This window comes from Canis lupus, chromosome 12 (genome assembly GCF_003254725.2).
Source record: "Canis lupus dingo isolate Sandy chromosome 12, ASM325472v2, whole genome shotgun sequence".
In the NCBI taxonomy this organism is placed as follows: Eukaryota; Metazoa; Chordata; class Mammalia; order Carnivora; family Canidae; genus Canis; species Canis lupus.
This window is the reverse complement of record NC_064254.1, coordinates 33515455-33528270: the sequence shown is the minus strand read 5'-3', so window position 1 is coordinate 33528270 and position 12816 is coordinate 33515455. Positions and strand designations below refer to the sequence as shown.

At 35.1% G+C, this 12816-nt stretch overlaps 1 protein-coding gene across 9 annotated transcripts in view; it reads right to left on the bottom strand.

Moving 5' to 3' along the window:
- The window catches only part of SMAP1 (small ArfGAP 1), a 177919-nt gene continuing 165103 nt past the window's right edge, over positions 1–12816 (bottom strand). For all 9 annotated transcript variants that reach the window (XM_035697425.2, XM_049092243.1, XM_035697426.2 and 6 more), the window contains 4 exons: positions 9751–9878; positions 4171–4342; positions 3027–3346; positions 1–954 (listed from right to left, as the gene is read on the bottom strand). In XM_035697425.2, coding sequence (XP_035553318.1) covers positions 820–954; positions 3027–3346; positions 4171–4342; positions 9751–9878 — 755 coding nt within the window. In that variant the 3' untranslated portion in view covers positions 1–819. The remainder of the gene's footprint in view (positions 955–3026; positions 3347–4170; positions 4343–9750; positions 9879–12816) is intronic.

Sequence of the window (12816 nt, the reverse complement as noted above, 5' to 3'; positions counted from 1 at the left end):
TCTATGGATTCATCTGTTTAATATAGGGATATAACATTTTGTCAATACTAGGCACCATAAAATGTAAACACAATTACTGTCATAAACCTGGATATACCTTCAAGGATTGAAAGTGGCTTTGTTTAGTTACCCTGTTTGCATTATAGTGCAGAGAAAGGTCTTCATGTTATCAGCACTATGTACATAAGAAGAGATCCAAATTATGAGAGGCAGAATTTGAGGTTTTTTAAACATTCGTTAAACTAAGTTTTGTAGTAACATCCAGGTTTATCTTCCTTTCACTAACCACGTTCCCTGTTAAGCACATCATAACAACAGCACAGTGAAGTGAATGATGAAATAAAAGAACTTTGATACACTAGAAAACAGTGCTCAGTGATACATTACATTCTATTTATATGATTAAACATTTGATCATACAGTACCTTCCTACAGGATTACTGGCTAATTTGGGGGTGGGGTTTATACTGTTAGAGGTATTACTAACATGATAACTACTTCCCTTATATGCAGACATTAGAGCTATAATTTTATTGAGACTAAAACTGATTATGCAAGTTGACTGAGCAGCTTCTCAAATAATGTGGTTTATGAAATAATGGGAAATGAGCAAAGCTGCCCTTGACATAAAATGGTTTCTCAACCTGCTTTTCACACCAAATTTAATCAGTACAGACCAACACGGTCAATCAGGTAATTCTTAATATGAACAAATGGGGAAAAAGAAAAAATATATGTACATGAAGAAACAGGGGAACTAGATGCGTTTTAGCAAGGAATGTCAGGTGGTAGTTCTGGATGAAACTTGCACTGCAGTTTTCATTTCCACAGTTGTGTGCTGAGAGTCTGACCCGATGAGCTTCCAGACCATCCTGCTGTTGTGTTGGGGGGCTGGCCAAAACCCACTGTTGGGTTCGTACTACTGATACTCATGCCAGCCATTTGCTGATTCATCTGTGAAACATAAAAAGCTTATTTAAGAGGCTTACTTCACTTTTAATTCTTGTTTTGTTAGCCACAGTTAGACATTTTTAAGTTACCCTATTGTATTAGAAGCTGCCTTTATTTGATATTAATTTAGTCAGATAATGACATTTAATAGCAATTTTAAGTACTTTTCAACATGTGAAAATTAGTCAAATCACGGGGGGTAAAAAGTAGACTACCAAACAATTATTTCCCTAGAGAAAGCAAGTAGCTACTTCATTTCACTTTTTGTTCATTTCCTTCCACTTTTTTTTTGTTAGCATTGTCCATAAAGTGATCTCAATTATATTCTATTCATTTTCAAGACTCCATTTCTTGTCCCCCAAAGATTAAACACAACTGAAAGAAAGTTCCAAAACAATCTTTGAATCTGAGTCCACTATTCTTCAATTCTACTAGGATGTTGTGCTTTAACTGTAAGGACTGAGGAAATTTTAGAAAGCTATTCTTCTGTCTTTATTAAAATCTTAAATGGTTCTATATACCTATTAATATTTTTAAAAAGGTCTTAAAGCATACCTTTTCTTTTGCTCAGTTAACCACTACACATCTAAAATTAATTTTCATGGTATAACATTACATGTATTTTTATTCCAAACTGGAATCATGTATGTATAGGAGCATCCTAACCCTTTCCCTGTGGTACTTCTCAGAATCATATGGCAAGATTTATCACGAAGTACAGAGCGTATTCAAAATCAATGCTCAGGGTTGGAATGTATTCTTAATAAAGTTCATTTGTTATTTTGCAGACACTGATGTTTACAGCATTGCTGATGAGGCATTAGTGTCCTGCTCTTCTTACCTACTAATGGATGTTATAACCACCTTGCAGTGAGCAGGTGCTGGAAAATGCCTGGAAATAAGGGCCAACGTTAACTCCTTATGGATGTGTCTAGCCCCTTAACCTTATCTGAGTGTGCTTCAGCATTTTGGCTACACAAAAGTGGTTTCTGACATTTGGTACTTGAGGTTCCCTAGTATCGAGAGCAATGTCCTACAGATAATTCCTTTCTTTTTTATTTTTTTAATTTGCACCGTAAGATCAAGAGTTGGATGCTTAACCAACTGAGCCACCCAGGTGCCAAAAATAATTCCTTTAAATAAATAATGACGATAGAGGAGCCTGGTTGGCTCAGTCAGTAGAGCATGTGACTCGATTTCAGGGTTATGAGTTTGAACTCCATGTTGGGTGTGGAGATTATAGTGAAAGTAAAAGCATTCATGGGTAGACAGTGATTTTGGTAATGTTAATAATTACTATAGACTATTCTTTCAATGCTTTCAAGGTAAAACAGCTGACCAGAACAGAAACCAAGAATCCTCCAAATGCTAGAGGAAGATCAAATAAGAACTGTAAAGGGAAGGAGTTGTTGGAGCATGAACCTAAATCTAAGGTCAGAATGGAGCACTAAAATAGAAATTGATTTGAAAGAAGTTATACTAAAATGTTGGCTTAAACTATGAGGGGATGTCTGAGACAAATATGGACTTGTCCCTAAGTATAAAGGAAATCCAACTTTATAAAGGATTTTAAACAAAAATAGTTCTTATAAAGCCATGGAGAATAGCCTAGATCCCTCATAAAATAGTGCTCTGAGAATAGGAGGCTGGATATGTTTCTAATTTGTCAAGTTACCACATAGACTCCCCCAAAATTATTAGTGAAGGTAGGCTGGTCTAAGTGGACTATATAAATACCCCACCAGAGAAATGGGTTAAAAGCCTGGTGCTAATTTCACCAAGTGGCAAGTTTTTCAAGATGCCCAGGATAATTTCTAGCTATTACAAGATATTTACCAGTGTTATAATCTGAATGAAAAAATGCTTATTTCTTTACAGAATAATCTCAATATATGGTCAGTGACAGCTCATTTGTCTATCTGATGAAACTTCATAATACCTATACACAGTTCTCACCTTATACATTATCCCTACTCAAATTTTTCTGCCAGTTTGTTAGACTTAAATAAAACCATTTAGAAAATAAATCCACTTTCTTTGATTTTGGATAAGTTGGAAAGTTAATGACCCCTTACCTGTGAGAGGTTCCACTGGGGCTGTTGAGCTTGCGGCAGGCCAAACTTACTCTGGGGTGCACCCATCTGTCCCACCATTCCTCCTTGGGGGCCAACCACATTTGGAGGAAGTGGCATCACACCAGTTTGTGCATTTCCCATAAACCCATTGGGCATGGGCATGCCCACCATCATGCTTGCACTTTGTCCCATCACATTTCCTAGAAGACCAGGAGCTGCAGGTGCAGGTGCAGGCACAGGCACGCCCATTGATGGAAAACCTTGAAATGCAGTCGGTGCTTGTGAGGTAAATGGTATATTTGTGGGTCCCATAAACACACCTGTATTTTAAGAACCATGAAAAGAAAATGAGGAGAACAGGACTATTGTATATAGCTGCACTCACCTCCATAATCACAGAAAAAGGATCACCATCTTTCTGAACTACCTACAGTAAAAATTTTATTTCCAGTCTGCTCCTACTGCTCAGACCAATTCACATACCAATACCCTCAGAGCTGGTTACTTCCGGAATGCAGTTACAAACCTGAGCAAATTTAATTAGAATAAATAAATTTTATGCAATAATTATATAAAATATCCAAACTACGCAGCAGGATTATGTGCTGTTTGTGCTGACATGCACTACTGGTCTTCCACTACCAAACACGTGAGATGATGATGTCTGCCTTTAATAGAAGCAGCTGGGATGCCCTATAGTTTCAGCTCACTATTTTAGAGGAAATGGGTTCAATAGATCATGTAAACAATCTTACTGTGCAGTATTTCATTATAAAACCTCAAAGTTTAGTAAGTCATGTGATAATTCAGACTGATTGTTTACTTACAGAGAATATACCATACTGTACACAAAGTTGTAAACTTCATGCAAATCAAAATAATTCTTTAAAAAAATCCATGTCCTATAAGCCTGTGAAACAATATTAAGTGATATGTGAAGAGCTTGTTAATCCTAAGTGAATAAAGTTTTGTGACTCCTGTATATGCTTCTTAATTCTAATGCTTCATTTCAATTTTGTAGTTGCATAAATTGTAACAACAGCACTCATTATGTAGAAAAATAGGAAGAAGTGATATAACACAAAGGGTATACTTTTAGTAATGTCATTACAATTCACTGACAGCAGATCTCAAAATGAATTACCAGGAGTACTCTGCTGCTGAATGGTTCCTGTACCATACAAAGATAAGATGGAGTCTTTGGAGAGTTGTTTCTTTGCCACCTCTTCTGACTTTGTAGCTTGCTCAGTGAACAGATCCAGATCCCCAGATATTACTGTAGACAGAGTGGCAGCTGCAGGTATAGAGGGTGTCCCCTGAGACAAATATCAAAACAAGAGGTCAGATTCTGCATACCAGAATAGTTCATCTGTTGCTTAAAATCTAAATGAAATTAGAATTTAAGCAATTGTAGAAGGCGATATGATGACATTACAGAGGATCATTCACAAGCCCACACAAAAACAACATCCTGGATGAAGGTATACTGTTTCCTGTTTTGAACTTGTTAATGTAAGAGAGGCAGATTGAAGTTCTTTCATAATAAATGTGTTTATTTGCTAAACTGATGCTGAGTTTTTGCTCATCACATCCTGACCATAGCGGGTTCGACAACAGGATGTGATGGCTTTGTAAGGACCACCATTCCTGAGAGATGCTGGGGCATCCCCTTTGGCAACTACTACTACAAGGAACTGCTTTCTCTTGGAATAAAGAACGTTGCTACAATGACAGCAGGTTCCAAGAGGGTCCTGCAAAGGCTGATTTTTGTCTACTTTGAAAAAAGGAAAAGGTCTTTTCAAAAGCTGCCTCAAGCTATTTGTATAAACCTAATCTATATCAGTTTTAATGACAGCTTTAGAATCTTTCTAATCTATCCAGAAATGAACCACAGTAAAACTTCAACCACCTGTACTCTCAACCATATCTTCATTCCACTTTTGGACAAGGGGCAAATGAACACAAATACAAATAAACATGTAGATACTATTTTAATACAAAACAAAAATTTTCACTTTATATGTGCACATGGATTAAAGTGAGGTTATTAGCTATGACTGTATAATCTCTGTAGTCATTAGTCAATCACAGTTTACATGAAATTGTTTTAGATATGAAGGGTTTCAAAGAATTCTAAGAACAGTAGAAATTGGGTAAGAGTCTTAAACTATAGAATAAGGTGAGAGTAATAGTTACAAGTTAAAGATCTTCTCAAACTATAGAATAAGGTGAGAGTAGTAGTTACAAGTTAAAGATCATGCACATGATTTGCCTTAATTTAAAAAATCGAATAGTCTGGCTAAAAAAAACAAAAAACAAAACAACAACAACAAAAAAACTAGCAATATAAACTACCATCCAAGCACTGTATTCACAAATTTAAGCAAATCAATGTCGAATCTACTATGACAAATTAAGCAAGAATTCTGAGATAGAAAGGCCACTTAATTTTGCAAAAGATCTGAAATGTGTAAGATATCAGACATAACTGAATACCAAATATAACAATATGCTTGATTAAAGTATTGTCCGAACTACCAATGATGCAGCAGAAGCTCACAGAAGCTATAAGAGTAAGAGCTCTGGAGCCAGCCTATTAGAACTAAACTCTGGTTCCACTGCTTACTGAAGAAAACAATGTACCCTTGGAGACTGTCACTTAATCTCCATTGTCTCTCTTCTCTAAACTTTGGAATAGTAAGATTTCCTATCTTACACTATCTTACACAGTTGCTTGATGACCACAATAAGTACTCTGTAGCAGGGTTAAGCACACAGTATTTATTGTTAATGTTGTCAGGTAATGAAGCAACCATCTCACTAATCTTTTCATCATGTTTCTGTTCAATCTAAGAACCTGCTCAAAATCCTAAGGTCTATTCCCTGTGAAAGAGATGTAACTACAAGAAAATCCAAATGGCTGTATTACAGTAGTTCCCCTATTCCCACCCCTTCCAAGATACAGTCGAAGGGCCCGTGGATGCCTGAAACCACAGATAGTATCAAAATCTATATATGTTTTTTTCCTATACATCCTATACATCATACCTCTGATAGTTTATGAATTAAACACAGAGATTAACTACAAAAAGAACAATTACAATATATTAAAAGTTATGTGAATGTAGTCTCTCTCAAAATACACTGTACTCACCCTTCTTGTGATGATGTGAGATGATTAAATGCCTACATGATGAGATGAAGTGAGATGAATGACAAGTGAGACACTGTGACGAGTGTTAAGCTACTACTAGTCACCCGGCGATACATCAGAAGGAAGATGATCTGCTTCCGAACTGTGGGCAAGTGAAACCTTGGAAAATAAAACCACGGTCTCATCCTAGAGCAGCCTAATATTCACATGCTCTACACATGTATATCTTTCTTTTGAGGAGCGCAGATGAAATGGAACATCTACTTCAACATGGTCATAGTCTAAAAGCAGCCAAACCAAACAGCATGATGAGTAAGCCCTCCTATGTCTTTCTCTCTCTCTCTCTTTTTTTTTTTTTTTTGGTGCTCCATTTGATAGCAGTACAACTCCAGAATAAAAGAGCAACTTTTGCCTGTCAATTTACACTTTGGGAGGCTGCAGAATCACTGACCAAAGGTTCTGTAGCAGTTGGGATCCTAGGGCTGATCCAAGGACAGGGCACAGTGCTTGTGCAGGTCTAGATACTGTTGGTCTATGTATATTATAGACAGAAGGAAAGGGATGGTTTCTACAAGTCACTTTTGAGGACTCTGGAATGCTTCCCTCTGAACCCCCAATACACATGCACATTCTGGTTAGCTAAATATACCCCAACTGCCTTTGGAAGACCACAGACATAAGGGTAAATCTCATCTTCACGAGAGTGGGGATTTTTTTTTTTTTTAACATTTATTTATTTGAGAGAGAAACAGAACACAAGCACGAGGAGGGGGAGAGAGAGAGAGGAACAACTAGACTTCCTGCTCAGTGGGGAGCCTGTCATGGGGCTGGATCCCATGACCCTGAGATCATGACCTGAGCCCAAGTCAGACACTTAACAAGCTGAACCACCCAGGTGCCCCTGAGTGAGAAATCTTTTAACTGAACTTCAATTATGAATAAAATCAGCACTGAAAGAATTATAGTGTTCAGAGTAATTCCTATTTCTGTCCAATCAATTTTACTTAATAGAAACCCATCAAAATTATTAAGTTACATAGCTGGAGTGTATGTGTACTTTAACCTGCCTTTCTCCTCCCCCCATTTTAAAAGACATTGTTTTAAAAAAGATGTCTGGGTTGTAATTTTTACATGTAGTTCAAATGAAAGAGAATTCTGTTCCCCACATATTTTATAGGGCTCAATACAACTGGCACAGTTTTGGTCCAAAAACAATGCTCTAAAGAAAGAATTACATGTGATTTTACAATAAGTCCTGTTACTCTTAGTTATTGATGCAGAATGCACAAAGCATGAAGGTCAGACCAACCTCTCGTAAAGGCAGAAGCTATATCCCATATTGCTTGTCATGTGCTACTTAAGAGTTAAATGAAGTCTGCATTGTTCTACTTGCTTTGATACTGAACAGAACACATGAAGTAGTACACTGAAGCCTCAGATGTGGGGTCTAAGTCTCCAAGTAGTTACAAAGCACTCTCATAATCCAGTGGAATCGAAAGAAGTCTAACAGATAAAACAGCCTCACAAGAATGCTAGACCAAAAGAAACTGCTTTTCATGCTCAAATCATCAAATAATCTAAATGCCTTTCTGAAGCCACAACTTTAGCATTAGACAGTTTTTATTATCACATGCATACCCATGCCTGTATAAATTCACAAGGTGCTTAATGTTAATTGAAACAAATAGTAGTAACAGTCCCTCTTTGTAGGTGTTGGGGGAGGGGAGAAGGAGCAAAGCCATAAAATAAAGCTGTCTTTTCTGAAAATAAAACATTAATGCTGTAGGCAATTTTCATAAAGATAATTTAAACTAATTCCTAACAAATTTATTTGCTCAATTCTATTGGTAATTATACAATGACTATCCATAATAGCAAAAAATATGTGTAATAAAAGTATAAGCAATTAATCTTCTTAGTTAAGACATAGGTTCTTATTAAAACTTTCTACCCAAACACTATTCATTTGGCTCAGTTTTTCTAGAGAAAAGGACAATATTTCACCTCAAAAATTATGCTATAGTGATACAACTATTCATTTATAAAGTATAAGTTTAAGATAAAATCTTAAAGCTGTACACTTAAGAGTAACCTCTATCCTAATAGTTCAATATAAAACTATATAAAAATATATTAACCTTAAACACAAATAGTTCATGAAGTCACTTGTACATGGAAAAAAAAAGCTGAATTAATAGGAAGCAAAATGGTGGTTAACAGGGTTCGAGGGTAGAGGAAATACAGAGAGACTGGTACAAATTCAGTTATAAAATTAATAAGGAAAAAAAAAATAAAATTAATAAGGTCCTTAGACCCTGAGGATAGTTGATTATACCGTGTTGTATAACTGAAATTTGTGAGGAAAGAACTAAAGTGTTCTCATAAAAAAAAAAAAAAAAAAGAAAGTGAATATGTGAGGTGATGGATGTGTTAATTTGATGGTAGGAATCAAATATACACTTTAAATATTTACCATTTTGTCAATTATACCTCAGTAAAGCTGAAAAAATATTTAAAGTATTAAATAATTTAAAATTTTAAAAAAGTGAAGGCAAAAAATTCCATATAATGCTAAGAATACAATTCAAAATTTCTTTACCATCATATGCAAAAAAAAAAAAAAAAAATCCTGATTGTTACTGTTGTCCTAAATAATTTTTTTTTTAAGATTTATTTGACAGAGAGAGAGAGCGCGTGTGCCTATGAACATAAGGAGGGGATATGGCTAGCAGAGGGGGAAAAGAAGCAGGCTCCCTGCCTGTGGAGCAGGGAGCCCAATGTGGAGCTCAATCCCAAGATCCGTGGATCATGACCTGAGCCGAAGGCAGATGCTTAACCAACTGAGCCATCCAGGAGCCCTGTTCTAAATTTTTTTTTGAAATCATTTTAACAAGTAAAAACACTGTGTGCCCATTATACTTCAATTAAAAAAAAAGGTTTTAAGACTAACTTAAAACAACTTATCTTCATAAAAAAGAATATACTATTTTACTGAATTTGCTGGAATTTCTTATTCTTGTGTGTGTGTTTTTTTTGTTTGTTTGTTTGTTTGTGTTTTTTTTTTTTTTTTTTTTTTGTAGCCAGAACTAAACACTACCTTGGGAATGGCTCAACAGAACATAAAAAAAGAACTACTGGCTTGCGATCAATATTTAAACACCCATGGCTTTAAAACCTCTGAAGTGACCTTGTTAATTTCAGGCAAGGTTGAAATAGTCTGAGTCTTCCCACTGGTTCACTCTAAACACCACTGTTTGCCTAAAAGCCAAGAGTCAGCAAACTTTAAACAGTGAATATTTAGCCTTGTGGGTCAGTGTCTGTTGCAACTCAACTTGCTTCTGTAGTGTGAAAGCAGCCACAGATAATATGTAAACAAATGGAATGCTGTGTTTCAATAAAAACTTTATTTGCAAAAATGAGCTGCAGGCTTAATTTGCCAATCTCTGGCCTAAAGAACAAAGTTTTCAAGTAAGAGACTGCTCAGAGACAATTCTTTCAAAATTGAAATTTCGATACTTTTCATAAAGGAAATAAGCAGTGACCATGTAAAACCATTTTCTTACTACATACCTGAGCTGGGGGTATGACTGTTGCAGGTAAGGGATTAGATATCATTGGTCCAAAGATGTCTAGATCATCATTCAGGGATGGCACTGTGGTTGTGTTCCCATTGGTCACTGGTGCTTCAGCAGGGCCATCTGAAAAGAATACAGATTCTCATCCTAAAGTAGATTCTCTTCAATTACTTGGAACATGGCATTGTTTAAAAAATTAATATATGGTTTAAAAAAACAGTTCAAAGGTGACAAAATATATGTTCCCCTCTACCCCAGGCTCTCTCCTCTTTCCCAAATAAACTATTTCCAGTTGTTTATTCTCCCAAAAATATTCTTTACTCACTCAGTTTCTAGATATGTCCAAACCCTGCTTTAACAAATGGTATTACATTATTCACATTATTCTGCATCCTGATGCTTCCTTATGTGCCAGGCACTGTTCTGAGTACATGCATTAACTAATTTAATCCCCATAATAGTATGAGACAGACACTACTTTTCAGATAACTGGCTAAACTGGTGTTTAATATCATGTTCTTACAAATAATGTCTCTCTATAAATGCACATGTGCATGTGTGTATTTTGGACATATGTTTACCTATGTTGAAAATAAATTTTGATGATTTAAAATGTCTGAAATGTTTAATTTTCAAGTTACAATAAGAGAAAAAAAACTGCTTAGAAAGAAAACATATACTATATAAACTGATTCTATAGGAGACATCCGTAAAACTTTTAAATAAATCCTTTTTTACTCAAGCATGGCCACCTTCAGTGATGGTAGTACCAAGCCACTGAATTGTTTGGAAAAGGAACTCTGATAGAGCAACAACATCCTGTATCAGCTTCCTATTTATCCTACCATTCAAAAAATTTTATATCTCCTTTTTACATTAGTGCAGGTTATAAGATGTAAGAGATGGGAGTCTGAGTGGGTTGGAGTAGAGTTTATGAGCATAGTCCAGGGAATGGGACACCTCACACAGTTTATGGTGGCCACAACCAAGTAACAGTTCAGAATACCCCAACTCTAATCTCTTAGGACTTATATCCTAATTGAGCTTCTATTTTAACAATTTACAATATCATTTGATCTCACTTTGATATACTACACACTCCTCAAAGGCAAATCAGTCTTCTTTCAAAATTTCTTCAACATTGAGTGGATGTTTTATACAAAGCAGGCTTCAAATATTTGGCAAATTTAATGGAAGGTCTATCACACCGTGGGTATTTTTGCCATAACCCACAGAAACTCAAAGGTTTCTTCTCTTTTTTTGAAATATAACTATAGAAACTGGTATATTTTATTTCCCCATTTAAGCTTCAGTGAATCACAGATAATTATTAATTTCAATGAATAAATGAGTCACAATTAACTATTTTTTACTACGTAATTTATAAAAGACTATGTAAAGCCCACAAAAGATTAATTTGAAAGAGATCAACTGCAACTATTTTTAATAATTTTCAGTGAGACCACATTATCAGAACCACCAAAAAAATGCGTATGTGTATATGTATGTTCTATTTCTATTAAACACTATGGACAATTTAAAGGTGAAGCAATAAAACAATGCACAGATTATTACTAATTTATAATATACAGAATTTTAAGTTGAGACACAACTATGACACAAAAGAATTCAAATATGACTCATGAAAGAATTTTTTTCATTTATAACCACATATAGCAACATTTGTTTTGAAGTCAGACCTCCCGAAAAAACCACTTCATGTTTTCCAGTCCATTCTGCATTCCGTTTACATCACGTGTAATACAACATGTAAATATGAACCAGAAATAAAATATTTTAAAAGGACAAGATATTCTAGATTAAAAACAATTAAAGGAACATCTTTGTGATATCTACAACAGCTCAGTAAAGAAACTCAAATCACAAGGACATGTGAACCAGTGTAAGTACCCATCAGCTGCAGAGTTGGAGACAGGGAAACAACCTTGTCAAACAGACATGTTTAATGTTATCATATGAACAAGGAAGCATTTTATTAGCAGAAAATATAGCTATTTTATATATGCAGTATATTCACAAACAAAAGCATGCGTCCTCTAAAACAAACTTTGAATAAGAGGAACAAAGGTAAAAAAGCAAAAACCTGACAAGTTGAGTATAAACTTATGTATTTCTGGTTTTTCAGTTAACTTTTTTTTGCTTCTTCAAGTAATAGCAAATATTAACAATTAGGACAAAATTACGAAAAAATACCTTACATATTAGAAAATACTATTCTTTTACTTTTTGGTGAATAGAGAAAGTATCATTAGTTGATTTTTATCACAGGCCATGTCAATCTAGTTTATAGAACACCAGTGAGCCCAGGTACACTGCAAGATAACATGACTTCATGCTCTATTGCTGTACTGTAAATAGCTTCATTTTCTCATCCGATTACAAATATATATACATTTAAAATCTAACCTTTTGAAATCTCAGAAAACCATTCCACACAAACTCCACCTACCATAGTGGAGCTGCCATGAAAGTCAACTCATAATACAAGTCCAAGGAACTTTGGAATCTTTTAGAATGAGACAGACAAAGCATATCTTTTAGGAACAGTGATCTTTATGGTAAAGTTGCCACTGTTTCCAAGTGATTAAGGAAGATACCATTTTAACCCCAAAAACCCAAGATGAAGAAATTTCTCCTAGGTCTGACCAAGGTTTCCTTTCCAGCTCGTGACAGACACAGGGACTCTGCTTTCACATCTACAACGCATCTGTCTTTTCTCTCTACCCTGGTTTTCTCTTCCTACAATACCCTAATATGATGGATTTTACCCCCATCAATTTTTCTTATTACTACAAAAGCTAAGCATTCACCGAATTGTTGAAAAATAAATCCTTAACCTAAACAAAAACTTTTCAGCCTTGCATAATCAGTAAATACAAGTTCCCAATGGGTTTTAATGTTTGTGAATTTGACTTACTAGCCTGCCTTTAGCATTCTTTTTTTTTTTCTTTAGTATTCTTTAAAAAGGATAGTTTCATTTTGAGGGTTATGTTTTTGATTTTCAGTATTTAAAAAGGACAGTCTAAAGACTATTTGTCAT